Source organism: Phycodurus eques, chromosome 3 (genome assembly GCF_024500275.1).
Source record: "Phycodurus eques isolate BA_2022a chromosome 3, UOR_Pequ_1.1, whole genome shotgun sequence".
In the NCBI taxonomy this organism is placed as follows: Eukaryota; Metazoa; Chordata; class Actinopteri; order Syngnathiformes; family Syngnathidae; genus Phycodurus; species Phycodurus eques.
In genome coordinates this window covers 24692436-24714428 of record NC_084527.1, presented here as the reverse complement: position 1 = coordinate 24714428, position 21993 = coordinate 24692436, and the positions used below count along the sequence as shown (strand labels likewise).

General features: G+C 41.1%; 5 protein-coding genes across 6 annotated transcripts; 1 reads left to right on the top strand and 4 right to left on the bottom strand.

The window, feature by feature from the left end:
- Window positions 1-1614: 1614 nt before the first annotated feature.
- LOC133399470 (gastrula zinc finger protein XlCGF57.1-like) lies at window positions 1615-4411 on the bottom strand. Its single transcript, XM_061671014.1, has 2 exons — window positions 4233-4411; window positions 1615-3211 (listed from the first exon to the last, which is right to left on the bottom strand). Exons 1-2 carry the CDS (start codon window positions 4318-4320, stop codon window positions 1755-1757), a joined length of 1545 nt encoding a protein of 514 aa, XP_061526998.1. The 5' UTR covers window positions 4321-4411; the 3' UTR covers window positions 1615-1754.
- Window positions 4412-5915: 1504 nt separating this feature from the next.
- LOC133400309 (gastrula zinc finger protein XlCGF57.1-like) lies at window positions 5916-11895 on the bottom strand. The gene is made up of 2 exons (XM_061672808.1): window positions 11630-11895; window positions 5916-7952 (listed from the first exon to the last, which is right to left on the bottom strand). The coding sequence occupies exons 1-2, from the start codon at window positions 11724-11726 to the stop codon at window positions 6379-6381; spliced, it is 1671 nt and encodes a 556-aa protein (XP_061528792.1). The 5' UTR covers window positions 11727-11895; the 3' UTR covers window positions 5916-6378.
- A 79-nt stretch (window positions 11896-11974) lies between these two features.
- Window positions 11975-13184, bottom strand: LOC133400311 (gastrula zinc finger protein XlCGF57.1-like). The gene has a single exon (XM_061672812.1). It carries the CDS (start codon window positions 13137-13139, stop codon window positions 12270-12272), a length of 870 nt encoding a protein of 289 aa, XP_061528796.1. The 5' UTR covers window positions 13140-13184; the 3' UTR covers window positions 11975-12269.
- A 61-nt stretch (window positions 13185-13245) lies between these two features.
- On the bottom strand, window positions 13246-14040 carry LOC133400312 (sarcoplasmic reticulum histidine-rich calcium-binding protein-like). The gene is made up of 2 exons (XM_061672813.1): window positions 13899-14040; window positions 13246-13670 (listed from the first exon to the last, which is right to left on the bottom strand). The coding sequence occupies exons 1-2, from the start codon at window positions 14038-14040 to the stop codon at window positions 13246-13248; spliced, it is 567 nt and encodes a 188-aa protein (XP_061528797.1).
- Window positions 13493-16906, top strand: LOC133400310 (gastrula zinc finger protein XlCGF8.2DB-like). 2 transcript variants are annotated; one of them, XM_061672811.1, is made up of 3 exons: window positions 13493-14365; window positions 14438-14507; window positions 15472-16906. In XM_061672811.1, exons 1-3 carry the CDS (start codon window positions 14351-14353, stop codon window positions 16395-16397), a joined length of 1011 nt encoding a protein of 336 aa, XP_061528795.1. In that variant the 5' UTR covers window positions 13493-14350; the 3' UTR covers window positions 16398-16906. The 2 variants fall into 2 exon arrangements, with proteins under 2 accessions (XP_061528795.1, XP_061528794.1); XM_061672810.1 differs by having other exon boundaries at window positions 13493-14507.
- Window positions 16907-21993: the final 5087 nt, after the last annotated feature.

Sequence of the window (21993 nt, the reverse complement as noted above, 5' to 3'; positions counted from 1 at the left end):
CGTGGACTTCAGCTCTGCGTTCATCACCATCATTCCTGAACTCCTCTCCTCCAAGCTTCACCAGCTCAGTGTCTCGCCTGCCATCTGCCAGTGGATTTATAGCTTCCTGACGGGTGTGGCTGGGGGACACCACCACTGGGGCACCCCGAGGTTGTGTCCTCTCTCCGCTGCTCTTCTCTCTCTATACGAACGACTGCACCTCAACGCATCCGGCTGTCAAAGTTCTGAAGTTTGCAGACGACAGCACAGTCAACGGCCTCATCAAAGGCGGTATATCTGTTGTTGAACAATACTGGCCTCTCACGTGCTTGTGAATAATTGACACTGTTCCAGATTATCGCGCTAGTAGTCACTTTAAACTGCTTCAATTTCTTGAATTCTCTGCACCATTTGTACAATGGTCACTGTACCAGATTATTGCTCTATTAGTCATTTCAAACTGCTCTAAATTGCTAGAGGACTCTGCATCATTTGCACAATAGTAAAAAAAATTATAAATTGTATCGGCGTTACCACATTACCGGTAAACTTTCCTTGCTCAGTCACTCTCCGTAATGTTTTTATCTTTTCATGTCTCAAAAGTATTTTCTGTCAAATAGCCGTCTGTTGTCGTACTAGAGCGGCTCCAACTCCCAGAGACAAATTCCTTGTGTGTTTTTGACATACTTTGCAAATAAAGATGATTCTGATTCTTAAACACAGCACATTCATCTCCTGGACACCGAAGCCATCTCCTTTGGAGCGGTATGACAGCTGGACAGTCCCATTTACTTGCGTATAATTGTTTGAACAGATGAACGTGGCAGCTTCAGGCATCTGGAAATTGCACCCAAGGATGAACCAGACTTGTGTGAATCCACAGTTGTCTTCCTGATGTTTCAGGTGTCCCTATTTCAAATATATAAACAGGCATGTCTCTAATTAACTCAAATGTTGTCCAAAAAAATGGAAGCTTCCAAAGAAAGGACATCATCATCTGGGTTTTCCCAAATTGTTTAAAGGCATATTAATCTTGCTCTCTGTAAACATATGACTTTGAAGAAAGTAATGAAAAATTGCGTATTGCATATTCTGGCATTTAGCTAATATAAATGATTCTGGTAATCCTAATTAACCTGAAACAGGAAGTCTGCTTTTGCCAGTGAGGAAAAAGAGACTTTATATTTTCCTTTATATAGTGTATGTAAACATCTGTTTTCAACTCTATGCCGGTGAGTATTGTCTGTCTACATGTGTTACTGCAGTGTTTGTGTCCAAATAACAGCTCCTTAAGGCAATATAATAATACCACAGATGCTATTTATTAGTCGATCAATTTCCCATTACTTGTAAGCAATAAACCAGTGGACTTAAAGCTATGCTGTTGTTTTTAATACAAAATGTGTAATTCTTTGTTTTATGTTAATACAGCACCTTTATCCCACATTTTTGCCCGCAAATCAAAGGAAAAGGAAAACAAAATCAGCCGAACAATGACTCTTATCTAAAAACAACTTGTAAACCAGGTCACCCATATCTCAAGGCACCACTGTATTTGTAGTCTACTTAGTGTAAGAATAGAATGCGAGTGTTTTTTCTACCTCTGCTGTCTGATCACATGTTGCTACATGCCCCCTACTCAGGTATGTTTCCAGCAGATAAAAGCAGAGGAAGGACGAAGAACAGCAGTGAAGTCCCAAAACATTTAATCCAATAGTACGCAATAAGACATGATAGGAATTTTTTTTTTTTCGCATCACCAGGCAGGAGAATGTTTATTTTACATCGTGTGTCTGCTTGTGCGCATTCAAAGACACTTTGTGACCAAATTTACTGCCGCAAACCAAGCAAAGAAAGGGTTTTTCTCCTGTGTGCGTCCTCCTATGTGTCATCATATTTGACTTTTGACTGAATCTTTTTCCACAAAACAGACAACTAAAGGTTTTTTCTCCCGTGTGCGTCTGCATGTGTGATTTTAAATTGTGCTTATAGTTAAAGCTTTCGCTGCAAACCAAGCAGCTAAAGGGTTTTTCTCCGGTGTGTGTTGCTATGTGTGCGATCAAAGTCACCTTTAGAGCAAATTTCTCGCCACAAACTGAACAACTAAAGGGTTTTTCTCCTGTGTGTCGCCGCATGTGTACTTTCAAACTCTGCTTATAAGAAAGGCTTTCGCCACAAATGGAGCACGCAAAAGGTTTTTCTCCCGTGTGAGTCCTCATGTGCATGTTCATATTTTGCTTACAAGTAAACCCTTTAGCACAAGTTGAACAACTAAAAGCTTCTTCTCCCGTGTGTGTTGCCATGTGTGCCATCAAATTGTGCTTATACGTAAAACATTCAGCACATACGGAGCAACTGAAGCGTTTTTCTCCTGTGTGCGTCCGCATGTGTACTTTAAGACTGCGCTTGTGAGAATACCACTCACCACAAACTGAGCAAGTGAAAGGTTTTTCTCCCTTGTGTGTCGCTGTGTGTGCAATCAATGAGACCTTTTGTGTAAATGTATCGCCGCAAAGGGAGCAACGAAAAGGTTTTGCTCTTGCATGCGTTCTCATGTGTCTTACCATATTTCCTTTTCGAGGAAAACCTTTCCCACAAACTGAACAAGTAAATTTATTTTCTTCTGTATGCATTTTCGTGTGTTTATTTAAACTACTCACATGTGAAAAGCTTTCGCTACAAACTGAGCAGCTGAAAGGTTTTTCTCTCGTGTGTGTCTTGCAGTGTCTAATCATGTTTCCCTTTCGAAGAAAACATTCACCACAAACGGAGCAGCTAAAAGGTTTTTCCCCTGTGTGTGTTCTCATGTGCGCGTTCAAACTGCGCTTATAAGAAAGGACTTTACCACAAACTGAGCAGTTAAAGGGTTTTTGATCCAAGTCGGTTGTCTTCTTTCCAGAGCTTTCCAAGTGTTTGTCTCCGTCATTCCTCAACGCTTCTTCTATGTCTTCACTCTGTGACAGTGGAGCTACGAGGTTGTCTGCTGGTAGTCCTCCACACTTCCCTCCACGTGCACTGGAATGATGACGCTGTGACCGACGCCATGGTTCTTCATTAACGCCGACTTCGTCTTCATCATCTTTGCTCTTCACGACGACAACAGTTAACGGCAACTCGCTGACATCCAACACCTCCTCTTCGTCTTTAACGTGAGGGCACTGTGGGTCATCCTCTTCCTCTTTAACACAAGGGGGGGGTGGAACCTCTTTTTCCTCCTCCTCTCCTCGGAAGGCTTGAAAAGCAACATACATGCAAGAAACTTCAGTAGTCATGTAAACTTCCAAAGCAAAACAAACGAGTTACTAACAGTGACTAATTTTTTGTTATATCGTTATATTATCTGTCAGTATGTGTTCTGAAAAGCGTTAGTGTGTGAAGATTTGCTATTTGAGAGCATTTGCCATGATTTTTTTTGCTAATTTTGTGTTAGTCTGTCAATGGGGTTTTACATTGTATGTTAGCGTTAAGCTGGCGATTTTTCTAACGACGCGATTTGTTTGTTAAATGGAATATGTGTTGTATTTAATTTACAATGTGTGTAATTTTTGTTATTTTGTGTTTAGTTTTACAGTAACAGTTACATTACAGTACAATACAGTTTTACAGTACGTGCCCATCTGTTGTTTTTTGTTGGGCTTTAATTTGAAATGTTGCAATAATAAATATATTTGCAAAAGGTAAGCTTAATTGTTGATAAGAGTATTATAAACTAGAAAAATATCCTTTAACTGTACATTTAGGCCCGGCAAAAATTGCCCGTCGGTGTCAATGTGAGTGTGAATGGTTCTTTGTTTATATGTGCCCTGCGATTGGCTGGCGACCAGTTCAGGGTGTACCCCGCCTCCCGCCCGATGATAGCTGGGATAGGCTCCAGCACGCCCGCGACCGTAGTGAGGAGAAGCAGTACAGAAAATAGATGTATGGATGTACATTTAGAACAGATACAAACTCTGTGATTAATTGGTGATTAATCATGCGATTTATTTTAAGCAATTGACAGCTCCACTAATAAGAATATAAGCAACACGTAGTTTTGTTTGTGCCTCATTGGAACTGCAGTGAAGCAACTCCCATGTGTGCATGAGCTGTTTGATTTCTTCCAACTATGTTCACAGTGTTACATTGTCTTCACAATAAGCCAGAAGAGAGTCCATTTACTTTATTTAAGAATGAAAATGTGTTTACAAAATAAATAAATAAATTCAAAAACAAAAACATAAAATCAAAAAAAAACGTTGAACATGTGGACAGACCTTGGACGTAAAACACCATTTTCGCGTCCAGTTGTTGTCGCTCGTCGCTCGTCGCCCTCGTACAAAGTTGTTCCTCATACGACGCCATGTTTCTTCATTAAATTGCCTAACACGCCGAGCAAGCCTTGCAACAGTTTGTTTTCTTTTCGCTGCCGCAAACTTCATTTGCCTCCCGTCGCCCCATTTACAACTTCCGTCTTTTTCTTCTTCGGTGGTGCATGCTCAAGCTTTCGTGATTCCAGTCTGCCATCATGCGACGGCGTTGAAGACTCCGTAGTAGAGGAAGAAATCATTTATTTCAAAGAATAAGAGAAGCAACTTTTGAATTACGACGCTATGTCATAAATGCTTCTTGTCAATACATTTGACAAGCTTGTTAAATTAATCGGGAACCTGCATTTTGTACAATCAGCTGTTCAACTGAGCTTATTCTGATTTTGTTATTGGACTCTCTTCAGTGGATTGGATGACTGAAATCTTATCACCAACAACGAAGAAAAAAAGATATGTTGACAATTGTTTAATTTCTTTTAACAAACAACTAGCAAGGCGATGTTCTTCTGTTGTTGTTTTTCTGATTGTGTTCACCACATTCCAAAATGTCTTATTTGACCGCCCGGCGAATGTCCCGATCTGTACTAGCTAAGGAAAAGTTATTTCGAATGAACACACCTTGGGTGTGCAACACGAATGGAACCTGTTTCTAAAAAGTCTGTCGCCTTTTTCGCTTTTGATGATGGTTTAACGGCAGCCACGTCATTCGCCACACACGGCCGCCATCTAGCGGCAGTATTGAAGATGGCGCCAGGAAAATGAAAGCAATAACTATCCATCCATCCAATTTCTGTACCGCTCATCCTCACTAGGGTCGCAGGCGTGCTGGTGCCTACCCCAGCTGACTTCGGGCGGGAGGCGGGTCACACCCCGAACTGGTCGCCAGCCAATCGCAGGGCACATAGAAACAACTAACCATTCGCACTCACTTTCACACCTACGGGCAATTTAGAGTCTTCAATCAACCTACCATGCATGTTTTGGGGATGTTGGAGAAAACCGGAGCACCCGAAAAAAAACCACGCGGGCACGGGGAGAATATGCAAACTCCAAACAGGCGGGGCCGGATTTGAACCCGGATCTTCAGAATTGTGAGGCAGAGGTGCCCCGAAAACAATACAAATATACAATTTGACTTGTTCGGACTTGTACGGTCCGCCATGAAATTCCCAAGACAAATTAAGCCAAACAGACCATGTTATAAAAAGCCCAAAACATTGAATCCACAAACGTTTATATAATACATTATAATTGTTCAATTTCCTTCATTTGACCTTCAGATTACTTACTTTTTATGAAATCAATCTGTTATGAAGGCACTGAAACAATCACTGATAGGGAAAGAGGTTTCCCACCAAAGATTTACTGAAGTTTTTGTACCCAAAAAAATAAGAATTCGAAAATGGTTGCAAACACAAACATAATCTAATGGAAAAGTCTTGTATTTCATTTTGAGAATGCATGTAAACAACGTCACCTGACCCTTCTTGACTTTAAAAATATATATATTCTAAACCGTGTGTCGGAAACTGACCAAGCAGGGGTGTCATTGTTTTATGTAACCACTATGTTTTTGCTGTGCATATGACAAAAAAGACTCTGCAATATCATGAAGTTCTGGACAAGCATATTCTTCTCATAGCAAACTTCATTTATAAAATACTGGAACAGATCATAAGTCTTATCCTTGAAATAGTCAATTATGTTCATGTTTTCTTTGAAAAAGGGCTACATATGACAAACAACAACATCATGGGGTGTTTTGTAAATTCCTGTTTGTCCGTGCATGTGAAATGAGGAAATAAAGCGTCTGATTTAAACATTAATTTTATCGATAGCGAGAGGGAACAAGAACAAATACAGAACTACTTGAAAGGGGGCCGCACCTCCGCCCCCGAAAAACCAGAAGAGCACATAGCATGGATTCCGTATACTCCGAAACCTAACAAGTTGAAGTTTTGCAGAGTTTAGGAGACAGCTTATTGTGGCTGTCACAGTGTCACCAAGCCTACGCATCCCGCCAAACATTTTGAAGGACAGATGTTTAGGTTTCCACCTCCAATTGTCGAGCCAAAAACACCTCATTGAGCAACTATAAGGTTTTTCTGTTGTGTGTGTTCACATGTCTATTCAAATCAGACTTGCTCGAAAAGCTTTTATCACAAAGTGAGCAAGTAAAAGCTTTTTCTCCCGAGTGTCTTTTCGTGTGTCGAATCATGTTTTGCTTGACAGCGAATCTTTTACTACAAACCGAGCAACTAAAAGGTTTTTCTTCAGTGTGTGTTCTTGTGTGTAGATTCAAGTCATACTTATTATAAAAGCTTTTGCCACATACTGAGCAACTAAAAGGTTTTTCTCCTGTGTGCGTCCACATGTGTGCTGTCAAACCGTGCTTATGCGAAAAGCTTTTTTTACAGACTGAGCATGTGAAAGGTTTTTCTCCTGTGTGTCTTCTCATATGTATATTCAAACTGTGCTTATAAGAAAAACTGTCACCACAAACTGAGCAACTAAATGGTTTTTCTCCCGTGTGTGTCTGCATGTGTGATTTCAAACCGTGCTTATAAGAAAAGCTTTTACCACAAACTGGGCAAGTGAATGGTTTTTCTCCCGTGTGCGTTGCTGTGTGTGCAACTAAGGAGACCTTCTGAGCAAATTTATCACCGCAAATTGAGCAACTGAAAGGTTTTTCTCCAGTGTGTCTTCTCATATGTACATTCATATTTCCTTTTCGAGAAAAACTCTCACCACAAATGGAACAGACAAAGGCTTTTTCTCCTGTGTGTGTCTGCGTGTGTACTTTTAAACCGTGCTCATCATAAAAACATTTATCACAAACTGAGCAAGTGAAAGTGTTTTCTCCTGTGTGTCGTCTCATGTGTAAATTCAAACTCTGCTTGTAAGAAAAACTGTCACCACAAACTGAGCAACTAAAAGGTTTTTCTTCCATGTGCGTCAGCATGTGTGATTTCAAACCATGCTTATAAGAAAGGCTTTTCCCACAAACGGAGCAAGTGAAAGGTTTTTCTCCCGTGTGTGTCGCTGTGTGTGCCACCAAAGAGGCCTTCTGAGCAAACTCATCACCACAAATTGAGCAACTGAAAGGTTTTTCTCCAGTGTGACTTCTCATGTGTACGTTCATATTACCTTTTCGAGAAAAACTTTGACCACAAACTGAGCAGCGAAAGGGTTTTTCTCCTGTGTGAGTTTGCATGTGTTCAATCAAACTACTCTCATAAGGAAACATTTTACCACAAACTGAGCAGCTAAAATGTTCTTTCCGTGTGCGACGTCTCCTGCGTGTTTGAGAAATGTTCTCGTTGTTAAAACTTGTTTTCTTTTCAGAGCATTTCAAGTCACCTTCACAGACTGTATCGCTCATATCATCCGTGTCATTGCTCTGTGAGAGAGGAGCCGAGCGGTTGTGATGTCCTCTGCGGTGGTCTCCACTTGGACTGTGACGATGAAGCTGTGGCAACTCGGGTGCTTCGTCTTCGTCATTTTCACTCTTCACGACGACAACGACAGTCATTGGCAACTTGCTGACGTCAGCCTCCTCCTCTTCCTCTTTGATGTAGGGATGCTGTGGACCCTCCTCTTCCTCTTTAACAAGAAGGTGCTGCTCCTTCTCAGAACTGGAACAACCTATAATTAGCTGCTGGACATCTGCAGGTCACAAGCAGCAAAAACACCACAAGCACAGCTTAGCTCAGACAGTATTATGACGAATGCACGAAGAATGTAATCTGACCATTCTTAAATGTTTTAAAGTATTCCGAGCTTTGTGTTGGGAACTTTCCAAGCAAAAGTGTAATTTCTTAGCGTAACCAATACCAATGTGTTTTTGCTGTGCATATGACAAAAAAAGTACACCGAGTCTCTTGTTAAGCTCCAACCGATCTTAATTCAACAAATCTTATTCATAAAATACTGCAAGATTATACAAAATACAAATACAGTGGTACCTCCACTTAAGCATCCTCTGACTTAGAAGTTTCTAGAGAATTACACATTGTCCATTTAAAACAACTACAGCTCTGTTTTATTAATGTCCACTAGCTTAATGCTAACACACAATGCAACGGACTGAGGCGGCTGCGACATGCTGTGACAATGCGACCCGAAAACAGCAGCTGCTATACGACAAACTTTCCCTTTCAAAAGCCTTTTTCCTTTTTGCCTCGTTTTTTTTTTTTCTGTCTTCACCAACTTCGCCAGCAGCGACAACTAACAAGGAGCCATTTGAGAATTTCACCAGAGTTACATCAATGCTAAGCCATTTATCATGGAAAATCCCCGCTCCACTTTGATTGAAGATTTACTCGGTTCACCAGAGACACAGGCCAGTGTCCTCCACTCAATCGACAAAAAATTGTCAATTACACTCGACTTGCTGCGCCAAGAGATCACACAGCTCGAAAACAGCTTGGAGTTTACACAGCAACAGGTCAAGGAGCAAAGATTACAGTAGATAATGCGACACTTTGATCAAACATGGGGTCAACAACAGCGGGCTTGAAAAATCTCAGAATGGAATAGAAAACCATGAAAGACACCATGCTGGACATGAATCAAGAGGCAGGCGTGACAATCTCATTTTCTCGGGCATTCCTGAAATCGCACCGGAAAACTCTCAGGCGCAGATTAAAACGTTCATGATGTCCGCGGTCAAGATACAAGACACAAGTCGACAAGATTACCTTTCACCGTGTTCATCGATGAGGAGGCCCCTCTCCAGGAAACAAACCACGTCCCATCATGGCTAAGTTTGAACACTTCCAACAAAAAATGTTTGTGAAAACAAAAGGTCGTGAGCTCAAAGGGACATCTTTTGGAATGAACAATCCATTCCCCAAGGAAATCAACAGGAGGCGTGAACTCTTGTACCCGCTTATGAAGAACAACAGTGAGAAAGGCAAGCGAGCGTGGCTGGTTGTCGACAAGCTGTATGCTGACGGTCAACTCTTTCGTGATGCCAACATCACCCCCTCCTTGGCTTTACGAGATAAGTACTTCTGATTTAGTCTCTTATTAAATGTCTAAAGCTTGTTGCATTTTGTTTCCTTATTTTCCTTTTGCTTAGACAAAAAAAAAAAAAAAAAAAAGGTAACCATGCATGCCCACAAGCATATATCCTCACCCCTTAAGGTTTGTTTCACTGCTCTCCTTCCACTCACATACGCTAAATACTACAAACCACTTCACACCATATTATTCCCCCAGCACTAATTTTAGTTTTTTATGTTTTGTCTGTTTGCCACCCTTTTATTGTACCTTGGCTTTCCTGTACTTAAATATATCTATCACTCCTATCACCCGCTTTAAATAACATCTATCAACATAACACCATAAAATTTGCTGCAAACTGTCAAAAAAAAAAAAAAATATAACAAAGAATACATAGTACCCAATTTATTCAAAATTAATATACGCACCCCCATTATATGTCACACTTCTGTATCGTGGAATGTCAATGGCATTTGAGCACAGGCAAAAACAATTAAGATTATGGATCATATCATTACATTTAAAACAGATCTCCTAATACAAGAAACGCATCTAACCGAATCAGAAGAAAAATACTTTCACTCGGGCTATCTCTGCTTTTTATAACGTCAGACAAAGGGGAATCTCAATACTAGTTCATAAAAGACTACTTTTGACAATAAATAGTACAGTAGGCCGATACAAAATTATACAAACAACGATGTGGAATAAAGGCTGGGAAAGTTGAGGAATGCTCATCAAACACCTGTTTGGAGCATCCCACAGGTGAACAGGCTAATTGGGAACAGGTGGGTGTCATGATTGGGTATGAAAGGAGCTTCCCTGAATTGCTCAGTCATTCACAAGCAAAGATGGGGCGGCACTGCATCAAAAAACGACATCAATGTGTAAAGGATATCACCACATGGGCTCAGGAACACTTCAGAAAACCAATGTCAGTAAATACAGTTCGGCGCTACATCCGTAAGTGCAACTTGAAACTCTACTATGCAAAGCAAAAGCCATTCATCAACAACACCCAGAAACGCCGCCGGCTTCTCCGGCCCCGAGCTCATCTAAGATGGACTGATGCACAGTGGACAAGTGTTCTGTGGTCCGACGAGACCACATTTCAAATTGTTTTGGGAAATTGTGGGCGTCGTGTCCTCCGGGCCAAAGAGGAAAAGAACCATCCGGACCGTTATGGACGCAAAGTTCAAAAGCCAGCATCTGTGATTTTTCATGACTTTACAGGAGCGGGAGGAACTAACTGAACTGAGACAAAACCGCGGTTTAAAGCTAAGCTTTGTTGATCTGCCTTTGGATCCCTTTTTGGTTGGCTAACTGCCAAGGAGTTCCCCATTCTGGCAACCAAAGCTATTTTGACATTGCTCCCATTTTCCACGACATATCTGTGTGAGGTGAGCTTTTCAAGCCTGCCTGCTATAAAAACTAAAAACACAGAGAGACTGAGAGCTGTTGAGGAAGAGCTTTGTGTATTTCTGTCTTCGATTCCTCCCAGGATATCAGCTCTGTGTTCATCCAAACAGGCCCAGGCTTCACACTGAGTGAGTAGAAATATTGTTTTATTATAACATACTTTCTCGATGTGTTTATTTGATTCTCATTGAAGACCGTTTGATGAAAACGACTGTATATTGTAAATATAGGTTGCAAAGTTAAATTTTTTTAACATTTTCTGCTGGTGGTGTGCCTCGTGATTATTATTTTTTTTCAACGAAAAAAAAATGTGCCTTGGCTCAAAAAAGGTTGAAAAACACTGCTCTCGTGATGACACTGTTTTTGGGAAATATTGCATACCATACCTCGTTCTTATTCCACACCGTTGCTGCAAACCAGCACGACAAGAAGCCTTTATGACGACATCATCAACATTCATTAAATGATTAATAAGCTGATTTCCCACCACACATTCAGTCTTAAACCCCTCTAATTCTTTAGGCAGACCAACCACATACAGGTTAAAAAGCATTGGTGACAATAATGCACCTTGTCTGAGCCCACTGGTAACAGGAACTGGTGCTGACATGGTTTTTCCCTATCTAACCTTCATGGTGTTCGGACCGTCCATCAATTTTCCGCTTATCGTCATGTCAAATTATTATTAAATATGGTGGCACTCTTTGCCAAAATGAATACGGTAAGGGGCTTTGGAAACATTTAAAAACAAATATTGTTGTATGGTGTCTTCTACAAGTAATAACAAGTTATATTCATTGATATGTACAAAGCTTATTTTTTAATCCAAATTGGTTGTCTGTGAATACTTGGCGCGAGCAACCTTTATTTATTAATGCAAGAGTATTCAACGTGCAAGACCTGTGACGTGAACACACCTTGAATGTTGAATACCGTAGGAGACAAGAAAATGGCGTCCTGCTGTTGTCGTTCGTTCTCTTCTCTTCGCAAAAATTGCTCCTTGTATGACGCCATCCTTCTTTAAACCCGCCACTAGTCACCCTTTTTGCAATTTTGTCTTTTAGCGGCTAAAAGTAAACGAACTAGCAGTTTTTTTTCTGTCATCGTCGAGGCCTCAACTTCCGCCTTTCTGTTCTTCGATGTTGTTTTGCGGCATTCACGAAATACCTGCCACCATCTTGCGGCGGTATTGAAGACTACTCCAAAAGAGATTGGAAGAAGAGACGCACGAGGTCAGAATGTGTTTCGTGTTTACTGCAAAAAAAAAACAACGAGAGCAGCGAAAACACAATATTTGACCGTTATAAGAACCATAGTGCAATACGAAAAACAAATAAAACCTCACAAGAATTCTCATCCAAAGGTCAAAAGATTGAATAAAAAAAATATATATAATATTTTTTCAAGCATTATCATACCCCACCCCTATATTTGGCTCTCAGGTAATTTCATAAAAATTCAAATGGCTACATATAGGAAAAAGGGGTTTCTCACAAACGTTTTAGTGCAATTGGGCAGGAAAACGTTTAGTCTCCAGGTTTGACACAGAGTGAGCAACTAAAACGTTTTGCTCTTGTGTGTGTGCTCATGTCTATTCATATCAGACTTACTAGAAAAACCTTTATCACAAAGTGAGCAAGCAAAAGGTTTTTCTCCCGAGTGTGTTCTCATGTGTCGAATCATGTTTTGCTTCACAGTGAATCTTTTACAACACATTAAGCAACTAAAAGGTTTTTCACCTGTGTGTGTTCGCATGTGTATGTTCAAATCATACTTATTAGAAAAGCTTTTACCACAAAGTGAGCAACTAAAAGGTTTTTCTCCTGTGTGTGTCTGCATGTGTGATTTCAAACCATGCTTATAAGAAAAGCTTTCACCACAAACTGAGCAAGTGAAAGGTTTTTCTCCTGTGTGTGTTCTCATATGTTGGATCATATTTTGCTTGTGAGTGAATCTTTTACCACAAACCGAGCAACTAAAAAGTTTTTCTCCTGTGTGTGTTCTCATATGAACATTCAAACTGTGTTTATGAGAAAAACTTTCACCGCAAACTGAGCAACTATACGGTTTTTCTCCTGTGTGTGTTCTGATGTGTTTAACCATAACTGACTTTTTAAGGAACCTTTTACCACAAACTGAACAAATAAAAGGCTTTTCTCCTGTGTGTGTTTTCATGTGTGCATTCACATTGTACTCATAAGAAAACTTTTCACCACAAACTGAGCATGTGAAAGGTTTTTCTCCTGTGTGCGTTGCCGTGTGCGCGATCAGATTGACCTTGCGAGCAAACGTATTACCACACACTGTGCAACTAAAAGGGTTTTCACCTGTGTGTTTTCTCATGTGTACATTCATATTTCCTTTTCGAGCAAAACTTTCACCACAAACCGAGCAGGTAAAGGGTTTTTCGCCTGTGTGTGTCTGCATGTGTTCATTCAAAGTGCTCTCATATGGAAATGTTTTACTACAAACGGAGCAGCTAAAATGTTCTTTACGTGTGAGACGTCTCCTGAATGTTTGAGCAGTTTTCTTGTCAAGAGTTGTTTGCTTTTTCGGAATATTTCAAGCCTTTGTTGTCACCTTCATTGTCTACTTCGCTCCTCAAAGACACTTCGGTGTCTTCGTTATGTGACAGTGGAGCTAAGAGGTTGTCAGCTTGTAGTCCGCGGTAGTGGTGTTCACTTATACTGTGGTGATAAAGCTGAGAACATTCGGATGCTTCGTCATCATCATCATCATCATCATCATCATCATCATCTTCACTTTTCACAACAACGATAGTCAGTGGCAACTCGCTGATATCAACCTCCTCCTCTTCCTCTTTAACGTAGGGGGCCGGTGGCTCCTCCTCTTCCTCTTTACTGTGGGATGGCTGTGGACGCTTCCGCTCCAAACAGGACATCCTCCACTGCGGCTGAAGTGGAACTTCTTCTTGGCGAAAAGCTGATTGCTGCACGTCTGCAGGACACGTGAAACACGAAGAAATCAAATATTATATATAGATTTTTTTAATATACTGGGTGTCCCAAAACAGACCGCGTCACGTGACGTCCAGTTCTTTCTCTTATTGGTTGCAAAATCAAGATGGTTGCAGTTCGGTTTGTTTTGCGATGTCGTCAAGCGATTGCTGTGGGGAAAGTAATCTTATTATATCGTAAATAAATTCTAAATATCATAATATTTTACCAATTTTGTGCGTGTTGGATCTCGCGTCGACAGAGAGCACACCTCCGATGTGTAGCTCTGTATGAGTGTTGCAAACAGCGTCCAGATGTCGTCGCTCGGTCTCCTCTCTCGCTCGACAAGGTTGCGCCAGGGCCGATGCCATCTCGCTTTTGTTGATGTTGATAATAATATTCAAATATTGCAGTTAGTTACACTCCATCCAAATCTCTCGACAGTGGGCTGTTTTCTCTTTGCGACCAAAAGTACACAGCGTCAACGTCTCCCGTCGTGCGACGGACCAACTTCCGCCCTTTTCTTCTTCGATGGAGCTTTTACGGCAGCTTAACGTCTCAATTGGCCGTAAAATGTACGCATGCGCAGTATGGTTTGTTGACAGAATCCTTCCGTATACGTTTTGGCTAACCACCACTTGAGTGACGAGTGAAATCGAGTAGGGGGGAAAAGACATAACAATGTTGAAAGAGTTGGTGAGGGAGCGACTAATTGCGGCCGCCGACGAAATCTTCGGACTGTTTGAAAGAACGATATTATCTTACCAGGAGCAACTTTGTCGAGCGAGGGAGGAGACCGAGCGCCACCGATTGCAACTCGAAGTCATACACGGGGAAGGTCTGTTCACATGTTCACTCAACTTTATCACGTATCACTTTTTAGTTCAATATTATTTTAGCTTTTAGCTCAATATTATAATAATTTGGATGATAATAGGTTACAGCTAACAGGGCTTGAGACTGCGACAAAATGGTCGCACACGTGACCTATTTTCCCCAGGTTGTGTGATTAAAAATTCCATCTTGTTGCATTAGTGCGAATGCATGTTTTAGTGATTGAAAGTTGTCTTAATTCCACTGCAATCTCCTCCTCCTACAGGAGAGAGAGAGAGAGAGAGAGAGAGAGCAGTGATGCCTGTGCCAGTCATTGTTATGAATTCCATTTGCGTTATAAGCAACCCACTGCAATATGATTGGCTGCTTCTTCCAGATAGGACACGCTATCAATAGGACCGTAGCGTCCATGGGCATCACATATGCACATCACAGACAGGCTAGTGCATTATTGTGTCTGGCCAGTGGCCACTAGGGATGGAGAAACCAATGCTTTTTGAAGCAATTAATCACTTTGAGACAATTGGCCTAAAATGATTCACTGTTTCAAAGCTTTTGACACACTTAAAAAGGTCTCCGTCTATTGGTTAACCTGCGTAGTGGTCGTGCTGTATCTCCTCAAAAAAAAGAGTGCGACCAAATCATGTGCTTGTGCGACCAACTGAAAAAAATGGGTCACACCAGTGCTACTAGTGCAAAAGTTAGTGTTGAGCCATGGGGTAATAAACTCACTATCTCAAAAACATTGAATATTACAAAAGATCTTATAAAATGTTGTTTATAGTAATTAGGACTTAGCGTTCTGAAAAGTATTTTCATTTGTTTATTGACTGTATAATATGAGTTTCACTTTGTGAATTGAACTACTTAATTAGATGAACTATTCAAGGATAATCAAATGTACCGTATCAAGATGCATCCGTATGTTGAATTTGAAATGTCTGACCAAAATTGTGTTTGTGTGCCAGAGCGCTCCCACGTTAAAGAGGAAGAGGAAGAGGAGGAGGTGGACGTCAGAGATTTGCCACTGAATGTCGTAGTGAAGAGTGAAGACGATGAAGATGAACCAACCAAGTCATCACAGCTTCATCATCACAGCCCAAGTGGAGACCACCATGAAGAACCACCAGTAGACAACCTCTTAGCTCCGCTGTCACATAGTAATGACACGGGAGAACTTTTGACGAGTGATGCAGATTGCGCAGGTGACTTGGAATGCTCTGAAAAACCGACCACTGTCATCGGTTCAAAACGTTTCAGCTGTTCATTTTGTGGTGAACGATTTGCACGAAAATCAAATATGATGACGCACATGAGAACACACACGGGGGAAAAACCCTTTTGCTGCTCAGTCTGTGGTGATGCGTTTGCACGAAAGGTCTCTTTGATTGCACACACAGCAATGCACACGGGAGAGAAACCTTTCAATTGCTTAACTTGTGGTGAAAGCTTTTCCTATAAGCAGACTTTGAATGCACACATGCAGAGGCACACAGGAGAAAAACCTTTTAGTTGCCCAGTTTGTGACGAGAGCTTCGCCCGAAAAGAAAATATGATTACACACATGAGAAGACACACGGGAGAAAAACCCTTTTGTTGTTCAATTTGCAATGAAAGATTCACTCAAAAAGCAACACTGGTAGCACACGTGAGAACACACACGGGAGAAAAACCCTTCACTTGCTCCGTGTGCGGCGAAAGATTCACTCAAAAGTCAACACTGTTGGCACACATGAGAAAACATACAGGAGAAAAAGCTTTCACATGCTCAGTTTGTGGCAAAAGCTTTTCTCATAAGCACAATATGACGGCACACATGAGGACCCACCAACATGGCGACCTAGTGGTTAGCACGTCTGGCTCCCGATTCTCAGGTTCAGGGTTTGAATCCTGATTCCGGCCTGTCTAAGAGTATGCATCTTCTCCCTGTGATTGCCTTGGTTTTCTCCCGGTAATCCAGCTTCCTCGCACATTGAGAAAACATCAGGAAGCGTGATAAAAAACAACATGCAGGCCCATGAGAGAATTTTCCTGTTAGGAAAAAAGTATATATATGATACAACAATTAAGCAAATACTTTTTTTTTTTTTTTTTTTTTTTTTTTTTTACATTTCCTTCCTGTTAACTTGTTTTCTTTGGTTGACTTGCGACAACTGCTGGTTTAGGAGTGGAATTTCTTTGTATGGTTCTTCACGCTTCTGACCATTGGTTATAGGAACAACTTGTACAATTGTCAACATGTCATATTTCTTCCTTGTCGCTGACATCAAAGGAGACATGCAGTGGTGCCTTGAGATTCAAGTTTAATTTGTTCCATGATTGACTATGCTCATAACTCAAAACACTTGTATCTCAAATGATGTTTCGCCATTTAAATAAATGCCTTTAATCTATTCCAGCTTCCCTAAAAAAAAAAAAAAAATGTTGTAATATGTGTTTAAGAATAAAATATCACTCTATAATATTGTGTACTTTGGAAAAAAAAAAAAAAAAAACCTTGCAGCAACGACAATTACATAGAGTACAGAGAAGTCCATCCCATAGCTCCAGACCCACTTTATTTTCCATCAACCGTGGCGCACTACCACCTGCAAAATAATGCATACTTTGATTTAGTATAGTGTAAAAAATTGACTTGTTTGAGCGCAAGGTTTTTTTTGTTACTTGTTTCCTGCAGAAATCCAGTTGCTGATTGGGGGCAGCTCCAGTTTGGAGCATCCCCAGCTCCCCCACTTTAAAGAGGAAGAGGAGGATCCACAACACCTCTGTATAAATGAGGAGGATCCACAACCACCTCGTTACATTAAAAAGGAAGAGGAGCATCCACAGCCCCTCCATGTCAAAGAGGAAGAGGAGGAGGAGGACTTCAGCACGTTTCCACTGACTGGTGTCTCTGCGAAGAGTGAAGGAGAAGACCAAGACCCACCCAAGCAGTCACAACTTCATCATCACATTTCAGAATCAGAATCAGAATCATCTTTATTTGCCAAGTATGTCCAAAACACACAAGGAATTTGTCTCCGGTAGTTGGAGCCGCTCTAGTACAACAGACAGTCAATTTACAGAACACTTTGGGGACATAAAGACATTGACCAAAAAAAAAAAAAAAATTCAAGTGGAGACCACTGTGGAGGGCCACCACCAGACAAGCTCATCGCTCCACTGTCACACAGTGACGACACCAATGCTAGTGATACAGACTGTGAAGGTGATGACAAACACTTGAAAAAAGAGACAATTAACAAGAAAACAACCCAAACACACAAGAGATGTCACGCTCACGAAGAAGATCTGACCTGCTCAGTTTGCGGTAAAAGGTTTGTCAAAAACTCAGAGATGCTTAGACCCATGAGGACGCACACGGGAGAGAACCCTTTTGGTTGCACAGTTTGCGCTAACAGATTTACTCAAAAGGAAAGTATGACCGCACACATGAGAATACACACAGGGGAAAAACTTTCACTTGCTCAGTTTGCAATAAAGGTTTTTCTGGTAAGTCCGATATGAACAGACACATGAGAACACACACCGGAGAAAAGCCTTTTAGATGCTCAGTTTGCGGAGAAGGTTTCACTTATAGGCAGACTTTTAATGCACACTTGAGAACACACACGGGAGAAACCCCTTTCAAATGCTCAGTTTGTGGCGAAAGCTTTTCTTATGAGAACAGTTTGAAAGTACACATGCAGAAACACATGGGAGAAAAACGCTATAGTTGCTCAGTGTGCATGCAAAGTTTTAGCTATGGGCAGACTTTTAGTGCGCACATGAGAACACATACAGGAGAGAAACCCTTCACATGCTCAGTTTGTTCTAAAAACTTTTCTTATAAGAATGGTTTGAAGTCACACATGGGGGAAAAAAAACAGGAGAAAAACCCTTTAGTTGCTCAGTCTGTAGTAATATCTATGCTCAGAAGGCCTCTTTGCTTGCACACACAGCGACACACACGGGAGAAAAACCTTTGCTCCATTTGCGGCAAAAGATTCTCTTACAAGCACCGTTTCAATGAACACCTGAACACAAACCACCGTTTTCAATGAACACCTGCTGAAACATAATGGAGAATGTTTTCTTGTGCTGAAACATTTCAATCCTCAAAAAAGTCATTTCAAAGCTTGAATGCAGGCGCCGAGCAATGCCGTTCTTGAGGAGGAGAATATGAGGAGGAGGATTATGACGTACAGTCGATAGAAACATTGAGTCATGAATAAAATATAACAGGCATTTCTCATGGGGTCAGACAGTTGAGGGAAAAAAAAGCACGTCTTTTTATACAGTCATGGCTAGAAATATTGGCACCCAAGAGTATGGCTGTACGTATTATATATTCATGTATGTTTCAGTGACACGGCACAAGCTTTTACATAGTGTGCAGTATTCCAATATACTACATGCCCCTCGCTCGATTACCTTTATAACACGCCGCACAGAAAGTCTTTTGTCGTGTCTGTCATATAGGCAAAAGTACAGATGACAGTACTGAAAAGTACTGCGTGGGTCTTTTGTTCCTACTGCCCAGTGCATAATAACCATAATAGAGTTGTAGGTATATACAAGGAAATCCTCAGCTCTTGTCTGCGCCGCTTCGCCACTGCACTGTGGCGGCTGCGAGATTTAATTCTCTTGCTGGCAGTTGAGGTCATGATGGCCATAGGAAAAATAGTTGGCACTGCAGTTGGTTTCAGCCTCTGCCAAACTACACTTGTGTATCCAATGCTTTCTACCTAGTCTTTCTCAAAACACGCCGGTGCAAAGTGATCAGCACAGAGTTTGGAAAGCATGCTATGCACCCACAGCTGACCACGTTTCTTCCTCTGTCGATTGACTTTCCCTGTCCACTGGTCACATATTCCTTTTGCACTTGGAAAGCCAAAGAAACTCTTGCCACTGCCTGAACCATTTGTACAACCAAATGCCACCCAATAAACCATCGTGAAATCGCGAAGTCATACGACAACAAATATACAAGTACGAGGACGAGAACAACAGCATAGAACAATAGCACACAACGCTGAATGAAGAGGCTGTTTGGCTCGTGTTACGTCACAGCGCCGGATCGAGCCGAAGACCGGAAGACGCATTCTGAATAATTTTTAACTGCTGTATATCTTCTACATAATCACTTCGAAATGGCAGATATGGTTTGTAAAGGGGCTGAAGAGAATTTTTAACATCTTTGTCCTCTGACCCTTAATAACACTTAATAAGCATTTGGGAACTGAGGAGACTAATTGTTGAAGCCTTGTAGGTGGAATTCTTTCTCAGACTGTGATGCTTCTGGGTTTTTTTTTTTTTTTTTTTTTTTTACATTTTACACAACATCCCAACGTCATTGTAATTGTGGTTTTTATATGTTTGGGTTAGACAACAAAGATATTCATAATGATATCTGGAATACTGAGCAGGTTAAACATTCACGATTGTTTTCCAAGCAGATCGGGGAGGGAAAATTACTTTTAACACCCCTCACAACACAGGATAATAGCTCAGGATAACCTTTCAGAGACTATCTGGCCTTCACAGACGTTTATTGGAGGTGTGTGTGTGGGGGGGCATTATTATTATTGGTGCGTGCTGCGTGCATCCGTGCGTGTATGGGTGTGTGTGTGTGTGTGTGTGTCAGCCAGAAACCGACAATTGGGCTAAATTTGGGAAGATTCTCTCACTTGTGATCAAAGTCAGCAAAGGTCCTACTGTCAGATGTCTCCAAAAGATTATCTTGTAGTTGGGGTGTAGTAAAGGTCCCATATTTTGTCTGTTTATACCTTCATATAGACTGAGTTGGTATAAAACTGTCAATTTCATGTAAGAAAAATACGAGTGCCCAAAAAAAAGCCCCTCTGACAGCTACTTCTGTTTGACCCAGTTTTGTATCCATTTTGTCCATATTTGGCCAAAACCTCCCCCTTTCCTCTGATTGGCCTCCGTGTAGAAGACCCACGTGAGAGCACATGTGCTTGTTATGTTGACAGAGCGGGAGTGGAAAGGGAAGGCAGAGATCTTCACTAGTGATGTAAATAAGCTTGAGAAATTCGAATGACCTGATTTCAGGCCTCTCGGCAGAAAACCGTCTGAGACTCAGGAATGCGTGGAGGATTTTCATTCACGCTTACTAAGGCACCATAGATCCAGTATTGTAGGAATTTGGCAAAAACATTGCAATATAACATTACAAATATGAGAAAAAAATTGGTTTGGCAAAATATGGCCCCTTTAAGAGGGATTTCTCCTCACCGATCTGCTCCAAAAACCATCAGGGCCAACGAAAATGAAAAACGTCTTCAGTATTTTTTTACGCTCACAAATTCTAATGTGTGTGGTCAACACAGATGCGATCAAGTTACACATGCACATCTCAAGCAAGTCTCAATGCCTAGTCAAGTCCGAGGTCAGTCACCTTCAAGGACATTCGGAAATTCAGTCTGACGCTCTCACTGTGCCCTGAGATTGCGGTAGTCAGAGACAGAGCGTGCTCTATTGTCTATAAATGTACTAATGAACGTTTTGGCCATTGGCAGGGATACTTCAATGCGTCCACCATGTTGAATGTGTCAGTTCTGCCTGTACTCCAGCAAGCCCTGAGTTTCCCAACCTTCCGGGGCACAGAGACTGCGCCCGGAGTAAACTTCCGGACGTACCATCTGTTGATGTATTGTGTGAATGTTATATCGGTGCGACTTAAGTGTAATGCAACGACTGTATATGTTTATGAGAAGAGCTGAGCGTGTATCTGTAATGGGATGTATCAAACAAAATATGTATGCAGTGTTGTATATGTATATTTTGTTCTCGTGTTGTTGTTTTTGCTGTACTACCAGAGAGGCTCAAACTACCAGTGACAAATTCCTTGTGTGTTTTAACATACTTGTCAAATAAAGATAATTCTGATTCTGACATTTAGCATTCATCCATGATTGAGATTCTTCTGTTTTATTGGATTATTGGAAGGCCTACTAAAAAAGTCAAATATTATATTTATGTTGCTTGCAATGACGATGACTGAGATTATGACCCGTTGCAGCTGTGAATTCTTGCAACTTCTGAGTCCTTCCATAAAGAGAGGTGACGTCTGCATGGTTGTAGACCTCACCTGTCAGGCCCCTCTGACAGGTGACAGGCTACGCCTATGTGGTCACCTCATAGGCGTAGCATGTCCTACTGGATTTCATAGTCATACCATATCGTTCACCACAAATGAATCATAAACAGATTACATTAATTTACACCCGATAAATAATTAATGTCAGTGAATATTTCCACACGGACACTGCTAGCAAGACTGCAAAAATCCATCACACAAATGACAATCAAAATGTTGGTCAACAGAGGGAGTTGTGTGAAGAACCTTTTTTTAACACCTGGACTGGTTCTGTTTTGCCTGGTCAAAAAGAACATTTGAGATGTCAGTAACTACATTTGTCCTCGGCGAAATTGCATTGCAGATATCTGTAATTCTGAATATAAATTCTAACTATTCAAAACCTCGT